Below are 20,157 nucleotides of genomic sequence, written 5' to 3'. Positions count from 1 at the left end.
ACTTGGATCGATGCCATCGAGGCGCAGCTGCATGAGGATGTCCGACGAGGACCCTGGCATTGCTACCATCAGGAGAAGGCGCGTTTGTCGCGGACGGTGAAACCAGACTCGCCCAACAAGGATCGTTTCTTCTTAGCCTGTCGACAAGAGGAATCGTGTAAGTTTTTCCAGTGGATAGATCTGGCCTGGGGCAAGACGATCCTCAAGAGGCGTGCCGAGGGCTACGATCACGATACGGTCCAACGGATCTCTCGGGAAGAACAGGAGAAGTGGCAGAAGTATCAGATAGACCTAGAGAGGAAGAAGATGTTCGGACCGTTGCCGACGGATGATCATGCGTACCTCAAGAAGAGGATAGAGAAACGGGAAGAAGAGTGGTGCCGACGATTGGAACAGATCCGTCCCATCACACCAGGATTGCTGAAATCTTGTTTTTTTGATTTGAATTTTGATCAGATTCGTATCGATTCCGGAGTGTATAAAAGTCAGTCAATGTGAAATGTTTGAATAAAAGAAAAAAGTACATGTGATGATGATGTCGTGTGCTGAATTGGGTCGTCGGGTGGTGAGGGTGGGACTCGAACAAATCGTACGTCTCCCTTATCGCGAGTACGGACGACGTCTCCGTTGGTCGATCTTGACCTGGATATGTCGAGAATTGATGACCTGTCTCGAAGGAGACGATCAATGGGACGGATTACCCACCCAAGAACCCGTGGATGCCATAGCCACGTTCGCCGCTCTGAAACGCAAGGACGACTATAAATGGCCTCATTTTGTCGTGTACCTGACCTGGTTGACGCGAACTCTGGGACCCGAGAGAGCGTACGCTACGTGGCAGACGTTGGAACAACGGTACCTGAAAGATCTGCCTAGTCTCTTGGAGTTGACCGTCCGACTCCTTCTCACCAAGACATGCCGAAGCGGAAGAACCGCCGCCGTGCTTCCGGCGTCACCGCCTACACGGATCCCGGCACGCCCGGCGCTTTAGGCGGCGTGGCCCGCTATGCCAAGGCCCAAGGGTTGTCCTTGAAAGAAGCCCGAGACGAATTGCAAGGGGAATTGGCCTACACGTTACATCGTCCGGTTCGTCGACGTTTTCAGACGTCCCCCGTGTTGGTGTTCCACAAAGACGATCAATGGCAAGCCGATCTGGTGGAGATGCAACCTCTCAAGAAATGGAATGGTGGAAATCGATACCTCTTGACGGTCATCGACGTCTTGTCCAAGTATGCCTGGGCCATCCCCGTCAAGAACAAGACCGGGTTGGCCGTGACAGAAGCGTTTGAGAAGATTCTGCGACAGAGTGGACGGAAACCATTGCGTTTACAGACGGATGCCGGAAAAGAATTTTACAATGCCCCGTTCAGAACCATGTTGGAAAAAGAAGGCATTCACCATTTTTCGACGCATGGGGATGCCAAAGCTTCCATCGTCGAACGTTTTAATCGTACGTTAAAACAACGCATGTATCGTTATTTCACGGCGCGTAATACGCGAGTGTATGTCAAGGTGTTGCCCCAACTCCTCGACGGGTACAATGGGAGTCGGCATCGGAGTATCGGTATGGCACCGCGCGACGTGACGGAGAAGAACGAAGGCGCGGTGTGGTCCACCTTGTACGGCAAACGCCTGAAACGGCGTCCTCGTCCCAAACTCAAAGTGGGCGATCGCGTTCGACTCAGCAAGAAACATCGTCCGTTCAAGAAAGGGTATCTGCCGGGCTGGACCGAAGAAGTGTTTGTCGTACAACGCGTGGTACCCGGACCCGTGGTCACGTATAAACTGAAAGAATGGGATGGCACGCCTCTCGAAGGTAGTTTCTACGAAGAAGATGTTCAGAAAGTCACCGTGCCCGACGAAGCTTTGTTCCGCGTGGAAAAGATCTTGCAACGACGCAAGCGACTCGTGAAAGTGCGTTGGTTAGGTTGGCCTGAGAAATACGATAGTTGGATTCCTCGTTCTGCGTTACGACATGTATAAAAGATACAAAGATACAATAAAGATTTCGTTCTTTTCGTCATGTCTCATTATGTGACGTTGTCGAGTCATGTTCAAAAATCCGAGTTTCCCGACAACGGTCCTTCCGAATTTAAAGTCCGTCTGCCAGACGGTCGTGCCTGGCAGCAGGACACGGATCGTTGGGAAGTGGGATTGAGTGGCGTCTTTCTGCCTGACATTCCACCGCCACCACCACCGCCACCTGTACACCCCGAAAAGATCCTGGTTCATGAGGCGTACCATGGCGTGGGTCATCCGGAGACATGGCATGAGGAAGGATACTTGTGTACGTATTACTATTCCACCACGACAAGGAATTCTAGTGGAGAGCTCGTGATCGCGCGGAATGCACGAGGGGTGGTCCTCTTATCGGAGATCACCCCTTCCGAGACGGGTGTGGAATTTATCAAGAAGGTCGTGCATCGAATGCAACAGAAGATCACGACCAGTCTACAAAAAGGGGAGCACCTTCACTTTGAGATCACGGACACGAGTCAGTCCCCCCCCAAGACGAAGAGATACTATACCATGGCCACCTTGGTATGGAAAGGAGACGATTTGCTTCTGGACAATACGAATGTGTTCATAAGTGGCATCATGTGGAAGTATTTTGGATGGGTCCTTGAACTGGCTTTACATATGGGATGGATCGCCACCGACGCTGAATATGTAAACACAGCACAGTACTACAAGAAAGGACCCAATCTTCTCATGGAAGCGATCGATAAACACGCTCCGACACCGGATTACACCTTGGAACGTTTTCGTGATGGCTCCGTCTTTCCGTCCTTCCCTAACAAATTCACCTCCGAAACTGGTCCGACGGCCGTGGTCTTAGAAAGTCAGGTCGGGTCAGGTCACCTCGGTGGCCGGTATAACAATGCCCACTTCATGGTGATGGCCAAAACCTTCAATTGGCGTTTTGTCCGTCTGAACGAAGCCTTTGCCAAGTTGAAGAACACTCCCTTGGCTCCCTTGGCGAAGCAACCGGTCGCACGTCCCCTTGTCGTCTACGTCACCCTGACGGAAAGTCAATGGTTGGAAGAGTCGTACGACGAATTGCTACGCACCGTTCCCTATAAAAGTGGAGGTGTCTGGTGGGAACCACACCAGGTGCACTATCATCGTCTACGAGGATCTCAGATCGAGACGGTCCACGTTCGTGTCAAGGAAATCGACGGACGTCCCGTGGCCTTTCCTAAAGACAAAACAAGTACGCTCTGTCTTCATTTTCGTCGTCGTCATGAATCGCATCGTCGTGCTCAGCGATCCTTCGAAAGAGTTTCCGGATAATAAGACCAACACGTTCAAGTCGCGACTTCCTCAGGTGGTCCAGTTTGAAGGGGATTGGGAGGTCGGATTGACGTCCATTTCCATACCCGATAGTGGTTTGGATCTCAGTAGTTTTCTCTCCGATGGTGCTAGCGTGATACAACTGAGGTATCAAATCTACAACACATCGACAAAAACTCTCACGACCCGTACGGAAGATGTGTGGCGCAATAATGTCATCGAGAATTCTCCGTTCATTGTGGATGGGGTCGGACTCATGAACGCTTTGATCAAAGAGATCGACTGGGAGATCACCGGGACTCTGCAAGGCATGGCGAATGGTGTGGTCGAGGACGCACATCGACCGACCTTTCGCTGGGAAGGAGAGATGGCCATCTTGGAAAAAAAGGATATTGGAGTCCTGGGAAGTCGTCCTATTACCGGTAATAACGTGGAACTGAGAATCGTCAAGGATTTGGCCTTTCGCATGGGATGGTTGAAAGTCGACAACAAGGGCAAACACAGTCTGGGTCCCAATCTTCGATACAGTCTCTATGACAAAGAAACTAAGAAAGCAGCGCGGGTGTCCAATACGGAATTAGTCTTGGAAGCGTTATGGATGGCCGATACGACCTGGCTTGTTCTGAGTTTCACCGTAGAGTGGCACTTTGTCAATTTGAACACGGCATTCCAGCAGGCTCTAAGTCATACCTCCCGAAGCTTATTGGTGTACTCAGACGTGGTGAGCAGTAACGTCATGGGAGATGCCGAACATCCTTTGATACGAGAAGTCCATTATCAACGACGTGGCGGAGGTGACGTCTATTTCGAACCGACCCACATTCAATGGATGCCCATGCGTCGTCGTTACTTGGATGTCATCGAAGTCAGTGTGGCCGAGAGTGATGGACATCTGGCTGACCTGGGAAGAGGTCATAGGACCATCGTCACCTTTCAGTTCCGGAAACGGAAATGAAAAAACGTATAAAATGAAGACACGTCGTGGGTTATCATTTTTCTCATCATGCGTGGGGGTAGTTTGACACGGTATTATCCTCCGTACCTTCGTGGATCGGGTGCTACCGAAGAGTTGATCAAGATTGCCTCGCCCGTTTTGATGAATGCCATGCAAACGGGACTTCAAGCCGCAGCGAGTGGTCGTTCCTTCAACGATGTCGGAGGTGTGGTGGGACACTCGCTCAAACGCGGTTTGAAACGAAAGGCGGGCGCTTTGGTGAAAGTCGGTCTCAAAGCCGGTGGACGACATGCCTATAAAAAAGCCAAACGGAGTGTGGCATCCATCTTTAGACGATAATGATTCACCGACCGATGGTCGTCCATTCACGGTTGCGTCGACAACGCGCTTACCGTCGACGTCAGTCTGCTCCTACTATAAAAGGCAGGACACCCGTTCAGTACGGTGGTTGGTTGATGCCGCACCTACCGAGAGCACCACGACGACGTAGCAGAAGACGAAGAAGAAGAAGAACACGATGAGTGTGGAACTGTTTACTATGCCGTCGACGGACATCACGGTCGATTCGTACCGGATGATTCCCTATAGTGCCGCCATGACAGGCATCGTGCCCATCACCTTTACCGTTCCCGGTTTGGACGAATTTATCGATTTGGGACGTAGTTTTTTCGAAATCGAACTGAAACTGAATTCGGCGTCGACCAACGGTATCGTGACCGATGCCAACAGTGCCTCGGATGCCAACAACACCAAGTTTGTGTACGTCACCAACAATCTGGCCCACGGTCTCTTCAAGCAGATCAATCTACGGTTGGGTGGTGTCTTGATGAGCGAACAGACCGATACGTACATGTACAAATCCTTCATCGAGACCCTCTTGAATTACAGTCGAGACGAAGGCGATACGTTGTTGGCCCCTCAAGGTTGGGTGAATTACCTGAACGTGGAAGAACAGCTGGCGGCCACAGGAGGCGACGACGACATTTCCACCACCGCCGGATGGGCGCACAACAATACGAATCCTCTGAAGACAGCCACCAAACTCTTTTACGGCAACAACAAAGCCACCATGATCATGTATCCTCATCTGGCCGCCATGCGAACAGGACGTTTGTTGGTCCCTCGTGTAGAAATGGTGATGGAGCTGTTTTGCAACAGCCCGGACTTTTTCCTGTTTGGGACCAAGACCAGTGGGACCGGAGTCAAAAATTACGTCACGTTAGGTGCAGGGGATATCAAAGTTACTTTTCATCTATGTCGCGTCAACCTGAACGTGAGTGTGGGTAACGAACTGATGGCCAAGATCGATGTGAAAGGTCAAATGGCCAATTATCCCATGGTCAAAAGTCAAATCCGAACCTTCTCGTTCGATGGCAAGACCACCTTGTGGACCGAAGACCAAATATTTACCGGCCGTCTTCCCGATCGTTTGGTCGTCGGACTGCTGGATAGCAAAGCGTTTAATGGGGATTTGGAATATTACCCGTACGCCTTCCAAGATTTTGGAGTGAAGAGTATCCGTCAACTAGTGGGTGGGGAAGAATATCCCTATCCGACCTTGGAGTTGAATGGCACCAACACACGGAAAGACTGGTTGGGCTATCAACGTCTCTTGGAAGCCAGTGGTTCCCTAGCCAATCATCGTCCTCACATGATCCAGCCAGGAGATTGGGGCTACGGCAAGAATTGCACTTTGTTCATGTTTAACAATGTACCCAGCGGGAATGCCGATTCACCGTATCATCGAAATCCCAAACAAAAAGGCAAGCTGCGTCTGGAAATCCGATTTAATGCCGCTCCCGACAAGAACATCACCATTCTGGTGTTTGGCGAATTCGAAGACAACTTCCAAGCCGGTGCCAACGGAGCCGTCCTGTATCAAAAGTACGAGTGAACAGACATGGAATTTGTACCCTTGAGTGACGTGACCTTACGCGCCTTGGCCTTGGACGATCCGATCCTGAAACGCGTCTTTCACGGCGTCCATCCCTCCGACGGACTCCCGTCGCGTCCACCCCGTACGACACGGGCCGCTTACATTGTCAATACGGATCCACGAGGGGAACCGGGTCAACATTGGTTGGGACTTTGGACGGAACAGAATCGGTGCGAAGTCATGGACAGTTACGGGCTCCCGATGACGACTTACAGTGCACCTGATTTGGAACGATGGCTCGAAGACGAATGGGATGCCGTGCAATGGAACGATCGGACCCTTCAAGCTTTGAACAGTACCGCTTGCGGTCATTATGCTTTGATGTTTTTGAAAGAGAGGGTTCGGGGACGTACCATGCCCGAATTTGTGCAAACCTTTTCTCCCCATGATTTTGTAGCCAACGACCGAAGGGTGGGTCGACAAGTACGTCGCCAAATCGTCCAAGAGATCAATACCTTTCCCTGCCTTCAAAGTTGTACACCGCATGAACCGATTCTTCTACATTGATTAATAAAAAAATTTATTTCATCACTTGTCGTGTCTTTGTTTTATGTAAGGGTATAAAAAAGATAAGGTGCAGTTCGATCGCCGAGGAAGGATGATACGACAACCCAGTAGTACGATGATCGTCGGTCCCTCGGGGAGTGGCAAGACGCAATTGACCGAAGCCCTCTTGACGGAAGGTGATGTCTTTGAAGGAGGTCGGACCAAACCGTGTCATTACTGTTATGCCGTATGGCAACCGCGTTTCGAACGAATGAAAGGTCGTGGGATCCGATTTCACGAAGGGATCCCTGACATTTCGGATCTTCAACAATGGTTTGGAAAAAGTGGTGGCGGGATCCTGGTCTTGGACGATCTCATGGACGAAGGTGGGAACGACAAACGCGTGTTGGATCTATTCACTCGAGAATCGCATCATCGGAACATTACGGTGTTGTATTTGTGTCAAGACTTATTTCCACCCGGCAAGTATGCCAAGACCATCTCCAGGAATGCCCATTATCTCTTCGTGTTCAAGAATCCTAGAGATCAATCGGGATTTCGAGCCCTGACGTTACAAGCCTTTCCCGATCGATGGCGTGACGTGCTTCGTCTCTTCGAGAGGTGTACGCTACGTCCGTACGGGTATATAATGATGGACCTTCATCCCGCTTCAGACGATCGGTACCGACTGTTCAGTTGTGTGACACCCTCGGATGGTCCGACTCAAGTGTGGAAACGTGAATGAGTAGCCCAGGATCCCCGTTTACCCATTGGGATCCCTCGGACTATCAACGTGCCTTGGCAGAGTACCGACGACGACAAGCTCCTTCCACACCTTCCAGTCCCGGATCGCCGTTTGACCAGTTTCAATTTGAACGCAATCCCTCTGAATATCAAAGGGAATTGCAAACGTACCGTCAACAGCAACAACGACGGAGAGCTAAAGAACGCGCGGCTCGTCGACGTCGAAGACAAGGAGGACGTGCTTTGGCTTTGAGTGAACGACTCGAGACCGCTCGACACATTCCTCTAGGAACCCGTTCGTTTTCTGAACCCAGGATGACGTCTGCTCCAGCCGGTGTAGGGAGCAGGACACCGCGTACGTCCCCGGCCGGTGTGGGGAACACCATTCCCAACATGACTCCCAGAAACAGTCCGGCCGGCGTCGGAACACGAACCCCCAACAGTACGATTCAAGAGTTTTTGGAAACGTTGGATCAAGGTCGTGTGCCGACACCCGAACCCAATGTCTTGTTGGAAGAACTGGGTCTTGGTACCGGGGGATTAGAGTCCGATGGATTGTTAGCCCAACGACAACTCATGATGCGTTCTCTTTTGGACGGGAGTATCCCCGTGGCTCAGAGAACCCAGATCCAAAGAGACTATGACATCTCCGACCAAGATTTACAAGATTTTGCCGCCAGTGGTCCTTCCAACACCACAGCTCCTCGTCCTACCACCGGAGGGAAACGTCCACGTCGACGTCCTCTTCCAGCAGGTTCTCCTGCAGGTTCCCGACGTCGAGGCAGTGGTGGCGGTGGTGGCGGAGGAGGCGGTGGTGGCGGAGGAGGCGGAGGAGGCGGAGGAGGCGGCGGAGGAGGTTCTCCTGGCGGAGGAGGTTCTCCTGGCGGCGGAGGAGGTTCTCCTGGAGGGGGCAGTGGAGGTCGACGACGTTTGAACCAGGACGGACTTCGTCGTCAAATGGATTTGTTATCTCAAGACGCCCGTCAACGAACGGATGGACGTCGTATCCGGAACATTACCCATACCAACACCGTGACCACAGTCTACGAAGATGGTGGCACGCCCACCGTCCGACGCACCTCTTCCCGACTCAGTAACCCATAAAAGGACATGCGCAACGCCACGATGTCAATCATGCCCAAAACCAGACGACGACGACGGCGACGACAACCCCCACAACGTGGACGCGGCCTCTTGGCGATCCTAGGCAAAGCCTTGGCTGCTGGGTACACGTTAGGAAAAGACAAGAGGTATAAAAGGATGGGCGCTAAAGGCGTCACCGGCCACTATGAAGCACCCGAGTATAATTACGGTATGATGAAACGGATTCTCAAACGAAAACCTTGGGCACGAAAAATGGTGATGGATCGAATGATGCGTGGGGATCCGCATCCTTTGAGGGGACTATGAAGCAAAGAAGAAGAAGAAAACCCCCCGTCCGACGACAGCGTGGCGGGGTGCTTCCTTTGGTCGTGGCGGGCGCAAGTGCTGCCCTCGGAGGCGTGGCTGCCCTGGCGCGTAAGAATGCTCGGACTCGCGCACGTCACCGTAAACGGTACGATGACATGGTGGCTCGAACACGAGCCGAAGACGCTCGTCGTGGAGACGATTCGGCCATCGTGTACACGCACATTCCTGCCTATAAACCGCCTCGTTATAAAGGTCTTATCTTCCTCGAGAAACTCAAACGGAAACTCAGAGGTCGACGAAGACTATGAAACGAAGAAAGAGAAAACCCCCCGCCCGACGACGACGTCAGCGTGGCGGGGTGCTTCCTTTGATCGTTGCAGGCGTGCCACTCGTGAGTGCTGCAATCGGCGCGGGTGTTGGCCTGGCGCAGAAGAATGCTTGGACCCGAGCACGTTCCCGTAAACGGTACGATGACATGGTGGCTCGTCACCGTAAACGGTACGATGACATGGTGGCTCGTCACCGTAAACGATACGATGACATGGTGGCTAAAGTACGTGCCGAAGACGCTAGTCATGGAGACGACTCGGCCATCGTGTACACACACATTCCAGCCTATAAACCACCACCTGCCTATAAACCACCACCTGCCTATAAACCGCCTCGTTACAAAGGTACCATCTTTTTCGAGAAACTCGGACGTAAACTCAGAGGTCGACGATAACTATAAAAGGACCGTCCAATCGATCCCATGGTAACAATGGCACGTCAACGTGGTAGCGGTATTTGGTTGAACGGGAGACGTCAACGCGGACGTGGTTTACCCATATGGGTGCAACGGGGCGGCAACCTGATCATGTTCCCAACGGCTGTCCCTAAACTTCCTAAAGGACGCCGACGACGACGACGACGACGAAAACGACCAGGGGTTCTCCGGGTATAAAAAAGAACGCCCCGGATCGATAGCCCGGAACACACCAACCATGTCGTGGAGGATAGAACGACAATGGCCGTTTCTACGGAGCGTCTTGAAAGAAGCCGATCATCAAACCCGTCGGGCCCGTCTTCAGGCTGCCAATGCCGATCAAATCAATGCCGTGAGTGAATTGGTCATGAACACGATCCGAGGGAACGTTCCTGTCTCGTCCAAGATAGTGGGACGGCTTCGACCTTACGAAAAGGTCTTGGGGGACATGTCTCGTCGAAAACATTCTATTAAAAGGCGACGTCAATTGATGATGAATCAGACAGGAGGAGCTCTTTGGGATGGTCTGAACGCCGCTTGTGACGTGGTACGACGAAGTAAAGGACACAGACTAAACACGGCTTGTGACATCCTAAGACCCAAAAAACGATGAAAGCGTGTTGCCATCGGATTCCAGGAAGCGTTCGTGCCCAAACACCCTATCTGGGTTGGTTTCTACGAGATCTGACCCGATTGTCGGGAGAGGACCGTTTACGAAAACTCTACGATGCCGTGGATCAAAAGATCGAGGCCATCAGTCAACTGGCTCGAGAAATTGTCAAGGGACGTCTGCCTTTGTCCAAGTACACCCTACTCAAGATCACCGAGACCCCACGAGATCGAAGAGTGTTACGGGCCATCAGTCGTTCGAGTCGTAGCATAAAAGCCCGACGAAGGATGATGCGTCGACATTTTCATCGAACTCGATTCTGGGTCGGATTGCATACGGCGTATCATCATTGTGTCAAGGAGCATCTACAACATGGACGATGGTTGGTGTGATAACACGTGGACGCAAGGACCTCGTTCGTTCTGTGCCCTACAGGATCAGATACGGGGGCTTCGGCATCGTGTCCGCGAACAATGCGACATTGTCCGTCAATTGACCGATCAATTGCAAGAACGCAATCAGAGTTTGGAGCTCGCCGAACAAAAGATGGGGGTCTTGCAAGAACAAGTCTGCGAATTGAATCGACATTTGGAACGCGAACGCTACGAGAAACAGAACCTCTACTATAAAACCAGAGAGAGACGCGACGATCTTAATACTTCACGATGAGTGAAGTGGAGACCATTCCAGGGTTTGAAAACAAAGTCTTGATCGATCCTCAACGACTGCGTCAACTCGAAGACGTGTACAAGGAACGTCTGACCGAAAACCTGCCTTTGGCCAAAGCCGCTCGTATCGCCGCCAAACAAGAAGCCGTTCTCATGTCGGATCAGATTCCTCCAGGGATCAAAAATACCTTGGCCACCTCTCTGGCCGACCAAAAGAAACGATGGACCAAAGCCGTCCGACAACCTATTGGGTTCGGACCGGACGCCGATGACGAACGCGATGCCGAAGCCGAAGCCTATGCGCAAGGACCCTTACACTCCATGTTGACGCAGTTGGTGAAGAAGAAGAAAAAGACAACACCCGAGACCACACCCTCGGCACCCCCTAAAGCTAAAAAACGACTTCGATTCATGACTCAACCGAAAGCAGCTCCGCCCAAAAAGAAGTCGAGGAAGAAGAAGTCACCCCCCAAGACACCGGCTCCGTCTGTCGACTGGGGACAGCTTCCGTTTCAAGGAGATCCCAGGATGATGGGAGACAGCGTGGCCGACTATATGGAGACGACCGCTCAATCGGTCAAGAAGATTCGTAAAAAGACAGGTCAACGCCGACGCCCTACCGAAACAGATAAATTACAACGCCCGCCCGGTTGGTTGGATTTCGATAAGAAACTCAAACGACGTTTGGATGGCGAGGACTACTAAGAGACGGCGACGCCCACGACGACGACGTCAGCGAGGTGGCAAGTTCGATGTGCAAAAGGCTTTGGCCAAGACGGGGATCGAGTTCCATTGGCCGGGCTATCAGTACATGGGTCCTGGCACCAAATTGGCCAAACGACTCAAACGAGGGGATCCTGGCATCAATCGTTTGGACAAGATTGCCAAGACCCACGACATGGATTATGCCAAGGCCAGAAACTTACAGGACAAGTGGAAAGCCGACGACAAAATGATTCGGGCTATCAGTAACCTCCCAGGCAAAAAGAAGAAGACGGAGAAAGTGGTCAAGAAAATCATGCAAATGAAACGTAAACTCAAACTTTAATTGGTTAACATTTTTTTCAACGAAATTTACGATTGAATATTCTTGTCCGACGACGGTAAGGACCGTAAATGTCAATAAAAGGTACAAAATAAAAATGTCCCGTCTTTTGATTCTTCTTGATCTGTTTTTCCGGGTGCCACAGGGGCTGTCTCCGATAACGCCAGGCTTCACGAAGGGCCTGTCCTGTCGCACAACAAATCAGACTACCATACAGCATGACCGCTCTCAGGTGACGTCGTGCAGGGGGTAATTGGAACTGCAATAGAAATGAACATGTCCATCAGCTCCTCTTTTCATACGATGGTGACGAAGACGCCATATCTCCGCAGATCTCCATGGCTTCCTCAACCAACTTTGGGTAGGACAACATTCATGTAACTGAGGCTGAAACAGGGTCTGGATCTGGAACGAAATAAGTCAAGATAAACAAGAACAGTAGGGAGGTCCCAGACTATGATAACGTCTTGTCCGTACCACTAAATGTCCTTCGGTATTCTGGTACACAAAATGTCCCTCCTCGTTACGGATCATCACCTGACGACGCCATACAGGCGGATCCAAATAATAAAGGGCCACGCCCCGATCCTCATCATCATACTCCTCCAAATCCTCATCGTAAGGATCCTCCAAATCCTCATCCTCCAAATCGTACTCATCGTACATCCTCATCCTTATCACACGTAAATAAAATGTTCCGATGCCTGTGATCGGGTCCGATCCCGTATAATTATAAAATCCGTATCGTGCCACGACCGCATTGATGATGGTCAGTTTCTGGACGGTCGTATAACTTTCTCCATCACACATCGCACAGTAGTACTCTCCGTATCCGTACACCCTTCGTACGTAATCAGGGGTCTTGGTCAGGATGCACTAAAACATAAACAAAGACACGCCTGTCAAACGTTCTTCCAGTAACATGATTCGAACGATGGGTGTATAGGGTCGTCTCTCGTGCACATGAAAGTCTTCACTCCACGTACAAAAACATCGGTCGGCACGGACCATCATCTACGAAAAATCCACAGTACATCGAGGTGTCAGTTCCCATAAGACACGCATCTGATAATGACCATTCCACACGAGGCTATAAGATCTCTCGACCGCAGCCGATTTTTCCCTACGACGTTTATACGTCCCCTGACAATGTCGTGCATGTTCCTGTGGTGCTATGTTCGTTCGTTGGTCATTGAGTCGATCAAGACAATACATGCATGTAATGGGTCCATACGAACAACAAGGTGAATCCCAAAACGTGAACCCTTCCCCATTGGCGAACACCGTCATGAACTAAAAATAATAATAGTGAGCATCATAATAATGCTTAGTAGAGTCATAGTTTGGGTCACAGCGATTCATTTCGTCTTTGATAGATCGCCAGACACGGTAATAAACAGTCTCTTCCTTGGCGTAATAGAGTCTGTTGCGGTACGATCCAAAATTAGGCAGATTGCACCAGATCTAAACAGAAAATGACATCCATGTTAATAGGAGAATCGACTATCGGCGACGACGACGGCGACGACGAATACGGCCATGAGAACCGTCGACCGCCTTCCATAACTCCGCTATAATGTCTAGTTCTTTTGCCGTCCAACCCCTCTCCAATGAAAAGCGACTGATACATCTGAGGATACACCAAGTCTAATAAAAATTAAAAAAACAGTCACCATCGTCTCTGAGGACAGCAAGCACACCAACACCAACACATAGTCGTATTCTAAAAAACATAACATAGGTTATCGACGTTTGTATGCGTTAACGAGTCCATAAAACGGATCCCAAAAATCCACGTCAATCGCCTTCCACAACTCCGCCGTAACCTCCATCTCTTTTTTCGTCCAGCCCAGTTCATAAGAATAACGAGTAAACTGATTCAGACGACACCACATCTAACGATAATAAAGAGAACGAAACGTTTGAATCAGTATCCCGTCCCAATAGAGACCCGTACCCCTAAGACGAAAGCAATAAGACGTACACGATCCGTATCCATAAGAAGTACAACGTCCAGGCGGAACCAAGTCTGGAAAGATCGACGAAAACCAAAGCCACTGTCAATTAAAAAATTAACGGTCACGGTTACTGTAACCGTAATAAGATTCAAACTCAATATAAGTAGATCGTCGACCCCCCGAATAGCAACGACGACGTCCGTAGGAGGTCTCCGACCCGTCGCATCGACAACGAATGAGACACCCGTAACACAGGCAACCAAAGTAGTTGAGGTCCAAGCGTTTCAAACAGTGAAGGCACGTAGCGGCGGTCTCCGTACAATTCGGACATACCCACTTGATCCAACACCATTGATCCCCTGGCCTCGATGGACATCCATGTGGATATCCACGAGTCCTATGTTCCTCCACCACCATCTACAAAAGAAAAACAGGTCCTATCTTAAAACCTCAACCAAGTAACGTTGTCTCCATCGAATCTGCTTCATCGTTCTCGGAGGACGTGCCCGTCGCCACATCCAACAACCATTCCTCCATACCCATCTCGGCACCCTGTCATCCCCGAACGTATCCTCAAATTGACAAATCACCTACGAAAGAAAAACGACCTATCTTAGAATCTCAGTCAAATAACACCGCCTCCATCGACGCTGCTCCTCCGTTCTCAGGGGTCGTCTCCGTCGCCACACCCAACGATCCTCTCTCCATATCCATCTCGAAATCCTCTCATCTAATGTTTGTTCCAATTGACAAATCACCTACAATAAAGCAAAAAACTATACCCCTGACACAAATAACACCAGTCCCCCAAATCATGACGACACGGTGGAAACCCATAACCCACGTCACAGGTACAAATCAAACATCCCGGACGACGGTAAGACGCATAAGACACCCCACAATTACAGTCACAGTCCCACGTTCTACACGTCAATTCCACATAACTGCAACGACATTCCCATTCGACCAAATGATTGTCCACCTCCGACCTAGTGACCACCATGACCTACAAGAAAACAACGACAATGAGGAGACCGAAACGCCATACACAAAAGACCTCTCCGGCAGACGGGCCATCGACACCAACGACACACGACCATCCCTTCTGGACGACGAGACCGAAACCTGCCCGTACAATACCGATACCCCGGACAACTCATCGCGCCCAAAAGACAATACCGACATTTCAAGAGTCGGCTTCCCGCGGGATAACCCCCAGGGGCAAACCGTCGGCACGGTCCGCATTCAAAGGCGATAGTCGATTCTCCTACGTACGTCGCCGTCATCTAAAAGACATCAAATAAAATAAACGAATCTATCAGATTCGCTTCGATTTCCACCCAATACAAATACCCGGTACGTACCGTGCCATGTTGAGCGCAACGTGGTAGACGGAGTAACTCTTCGTGAATGGGTTTCCAACGTTCCCTCCGGTCCTTCTGCGCCTCTCCATCTCGAACCTCTAACACATGCTGACGTATTTCGGGAGGCAACACATCCCAATACGAAGCCTCGTCTCGGGTCGCCGGGCTCTTCTTGGTCGTCCGGCTTTCTTTTCGCCAACGTCCATTCGTTTGCTTGACCCACACCTCTTCCTTTTCGATGGGGTCTTGCTCCACCTCCATAGTACGTCTGGCCACTGCCATCTCCAGCACACGTCTCTCGGGTTCGGAGGCCATGACTTTTTCTGAACCTCCTCGCTCGATCGAACTACTTAACAGGAATCGTTCCACCAATCCCCGGGCTCCTAAGGGGTCACATGATTCTCTGGGGGGATACCCCCCCATCCCCCCAGGAGACCTATCTCGCTCCGGATTGGTCCATCCAGGGTACACGTCAAGGTCGTTCAAGGTGACTCTTTTTCTATAAAAGACACATCGTCTTCTTCCAACAAAAAAACATCTCAGCATGGAAAGTGATAGTGATAGTGACTTGGTTGAAGCACTCGACGAGTTTGAACAAATTGGAGGTGCCGCTCCAGGACGTTTCGTCTTTGAAAGACTTCCTGTGGTCGAACGACGTAGTGTCCGTCTCGGCGTTCGTGAACGCGTCTTTCAACTTCGCCCTCGACAGATTGGAGCGTTCATCCCCCGACAACGTCTCACCGATGCTCTCGTACAAGGTCTTCGTACTGCTCTAGATGACTTAATCAACGATCAAGACATTCCCGATGGCGATCGCATTTACATCGCTCTATCCTCCAATCGTATTACCAATGCTTACAACGGTTGGGGACTACGGGCCGGAGAATGGCGCGCTCAAGGTCCACGCGTGGATGCTTTACTCGGGAATCTTTCCCACATGCTCAACTCGAACGAACAATTTGAAATGGACGATTCCTTCACCCTCGCCTTTGTTCACGTACGTGGAGCTCCCACCGGTTCCGGTTACAAAAGAAAACATTTACCAGGGCACCAAGCGTCGACGCGTCTCAGAGAATTCAAGCGCTGTGTCTTACGTGTTCCACAGGATGACCAACATCTATGCTGTCCACGCGCCATCGCTCTGGCTCGAGGGGTCCATCAACATCGAGACGATCCCCAAAGGCGCCGACAATGGACCCGCTGTCGCGGTAATCATCGTCGCATCACACGAGCGGCTCAAGCACTTCTAGAGGAAGTCGGTCTTCCTCCTCAACCCTGTGGTCCCGAACAACTTCAACAACTCGTCACCGCTCCCAGTCTTCAAGACTATACCCTCGTCGTCGTGGATGCCAACCGCGCTTATGCTTGCTTCGCTTACGGTCGCGGGGACACGTTGTTAGGACTCTTACACGAAGACGGTCATTACGATGCCTTGTCTTCCTTACCCGGGTTCTTCGGTCAAGATTACTTTTGCAGTCAGTGTTTCCAAGCTTACAAACATCTGGGTCAGCATGCCTGCCGTAACAATCGCACCCATCATTGCGGCGCCTGCTTGCAAAACGGATGTCCTGATTATACCGAGGCCTACCGACAGTACCGCTCGGCTCAGACCCCCTGTATTCTCTGCGGACGTTCTTTCTACGGAGACACGTGTCTCCAAACCCATCGGTCCAAGACCCACGCCGGTCAACCCGCGGACGCTGAACATCCTTCCGTCTGTGCCACCCGTCGTCGGTGTAAAGAATGTCATCACACGTTACGTGGTGTCAAAGAGATCCGAGCTCATCGGTGCGGGTATCGGAAATGTTCGTGCTGCAAGAACGACGTCGACGTTCATTCCCATCGATGTTTCTTACAAGTCGAAAAGACTCCCGCCGAAGAACGACGTTTGAGACGACAGCGACTCTCCTTCCAAAGGATCCTGAGTCAGGGACTGGCGCCTCTCTTAGAAAACGAGGCCGCTGGCTTGCACGCTTTCCTGGCGGGCGATAACGAGGACGACGACGACGACGATGATGAGGAACCACCCTTGCACGTTTTCTTTGACATTGAGAGTATGCAAGTCGAGGGACGTCACGTGCCCAATCTCGTGGTGGCCGAAATAGAAGACGACGATCGTCCCGTCTCGTTCCGAGATCCTCACGACTGTCTCTTTCACTTTCTGGAATGGTTAGAAACACTCACCGAAAACGGAACGCGGCCCCTAACAGTCATCGCTCATAATTTCAAAGGGTATGACAGTTATCCCGTCATCGACGAACTCCATCGGCAAAAGAGAGAACTGGAACAAATCCGAAACGGTGGGAAAGTCCTCCAACTCACCTACCCTCACGAACACACCACCATACGATTCATCGATTCGCTGTCCTTCTTCCAGATGCCGCTGAGCGATTTCCCCAAGACGTTCGGGCTCACCGAACTCAAGAAAGGATACTTTCCACATTTGTTCAATACCCCCGAACATCAAGATTATGTAGGCCGACTTCCCGACAAAGCCTTCTACATGCCCGACGGCATGTCCGTCAAGAAACGTCGCGACTTTGATACTTGGTACGACGACCAAGCGGCACGAGAGGTCGTCTTTGATTTCCAAGCCGAACTTTTAGCCTACTGCCAATCGGACGTGAAACTCTTGAAACAAGGATGTCTCACTTTCATGCGGGATTTTCAAGGACGCGCTGAATTCAATCCCTTTGAACAAATGACGGTGGCTTCTGCCTGTAATCGCTACTTGCGCATGCACTGTATGGAAGAAGAGACCATCGCTTCCGAACCACTCCTAGGATGGCGAGGTCGTATCAATCATTCCCAAGCCTCTATGGAATGGCTGACGTGGTGCGAACACCATCTACGACAACGAGCCTACCTGGCCCTCTCGCCGGAAGAACACGAAGACCACGAAGCCCTAGCTCGTGCCTACGGACAGTACGACGCTCATCATCCCTTGCATCGCCAACGTATCCAGCATGCTCGAAACGAGGGCGAGTACCGTATTCCTGGTACCCGATACACGGTCGACGGATACGATGCCGATACCAAGACTGTTTACGAATTCTGCGGGTGCTTCTGGCACGGATGTCGGACTTGTCATCCCCAACGCACCGACGTGCCTCCGACCTTACTCGATCGCACCATGGACGAGGTCCGTGCTCTCGTCGACAAGAAACGTACGTTCCTCATCAACCGTGGGTACCAAGTCGTGACCATGTGGGAATGCGCCTGGAACACCCTCAAACAAACCAACCAGGACATCAAAGACTTTCTAGCCCGTCAACACCTCCAAGCCCCCCTGGAACCACGCGACGCTTTTTACGGGGGTCGGACCAATGCCGTACGTCTCTACGCTCACGTCGACGACGAGGAAGAAATCCGATACGACGATTACACGTCCTTGTATCCTTGGGTCAACAAGTACGGCACCTATCCCTTGGGACATCCCACCTTCCTCTACGAACCCGACACCACCGATCTCTCGCCTTATTTTGGTTTGGCCAAATGTACCGTCCTTCCACCCCAACGTCTCTACCATCCCGTGTTGCCTTACCGCAGTCACGACAAACTCACGTTTCCCTTGTGTCGTACCTGCGTCGAAGAGAACATTTCCAAACCTCTTTTGGAAAAGACGCATGCCTGTCATCACACGGACGAAGAACGTGCCCTCGTCGGTACTTGGTGCACCCCCGAACTCGCCATGGCTGTACAGAAAGGTTACGTCATTCAACACGTCCACGAAGTATGGCATTTCGATCAGCAACGCACGGGACTCTTCCAATCCTATGTGGACACGTGGCTCCAAATCAAAGAAGAAGCCAGCGGTTGGCCCGAAGGCTGTACCACGCCTGCTCAGAAACAAGCCCACCTCGATGCGTACTATGCTCGGGAAGGCATTCGTCTCGATCCCACCAAAATCGAAAAGAACCCAGGACTCCGAGCCCTGGCTAAGATGATGCTCAACTCCATGTGGGGCAAGTTTGGGCAACGGATCAACAAGACTCAGGTCCGAGAATTCACCGAACCTCAACCGTTCATCCAATTTCTCGACAGCGATCAACACGATGTCCGTTACGTCAGTTCCCTGACCGAAGACCGGGTCGAAGTCCATTACAAACTCCAAACGCACGATGTCTTGCCTTCACCCAACCTCAACATCTTCATTGCCGCCTTCACGACCTGTCATGCCCGACTCCGTCTCTATCGAGCCCTCGATCATCTCGGGGAACGCGTCCTCTACTTCGACACTGACTCGGTCATCTACCTCCATCGTCCTGACGACCCTCCTTTGGATCCGCCACGAGGTGCCTACCTGTGCGACTTCAAAAGCGAACTCAATGCCGACGATTACATTGTCGAGTTCTGTTCGGGTGGTCCCAAGAACTACGGTTACAAGACCAAGAACGGATACGTTGAATGCAAGGTCCGCGGTTTCTCCCTCAACGTCGAAGGGATGACTCAATTGAATTACGAGGTCTTGCGTCAAAACACTCTGGATGAATTACATCGTCCTCTAGACCGACCGCGTACCACCCGTGTCACGCAATCTCACACCATCCAAAGAAATGCCAAGACCTACACCTTGGAAACCCAACCTTCTCACAAAGACTACCGACTCGTCTACTCCAAACGGGTCCTGGATCCCACCACGGCCCAAACCTACCCTTACGGTTACGAACGGTTCACCGACGAGGATCTGGATCTGGCTCAAGTGTTAGCGGACCTATTTGCTTAAGGGACGAGGTTAGACACCAGGTCTCCTCACACGTTCCCGTTTGTAAAATAAGTTTATTTGTTTGTTGTCATTAAACCGTGATGATTCGAGAGAAAAACAAAAAACGGGTCTCCTTCATGTTCCGCATTCCAAACATACTTTCTTCATGTTCCGCATTCCAAACATACTTTCCAACTTGTCCTCCAATTATGACGTCAATTGGACTTTGACCTCAAC

The 20,157-nt window shown here is 51.2% G+C and overlaps 2 protein-coding genes across 2 annotated transcripts in view; both read left to right on the top strand.

Annotated features, from left to right (window-relative positions):
• Positions 1–20,157, top strand: part of LOC138020120 (lipid scramblase CLPTM1L-like) — a 40,757-nt gene that overhangs the window by 13,965 nt on the left and 6,635 nt on the right. The gene's annotated exons all lie outside the window — the stretch shown is intronic.
• LOC138018992 (uncharacterized) lies at positions 6,784–7,821 on the top strand. The gene has a single exon (XM_068865662.1). The coding sequence runs from the start codon at positions 6,784–6,786 to the stop codon at positions 7,414–7,416; it is 633 nt and encodes a 210-aa protein (XP_068721763.1). The 3' UTR covers positions 7,417–7,821.

Source organism: Montipora capricornis, chromosome 10, assembly GCF_036669925.1.
Source record: "Montipora capricornis isolate CH-2021 chromosome 10, ASM3666992v2, whole genome shotgun sequence".
NCBI classification, from domain to species: Eukaryota; Metazoa; Cnidaria; class Anthozoa; order Scleractinia; family Acroporidae; genus Montipora; species Montipora capricornis.
This window is presented reverse-complemented; position numbering and strand designations above follow the sequence as displayed.

Excerpts from the sequence above, each read along its gene's own strand:
- LOC138018992 (XM_068865662.1), top strand. The coding sequence starts at position 6,784 with ATGATACGACAACCCAGTAGTACGATGATCGTCGGTCCCTCGGGGAGT.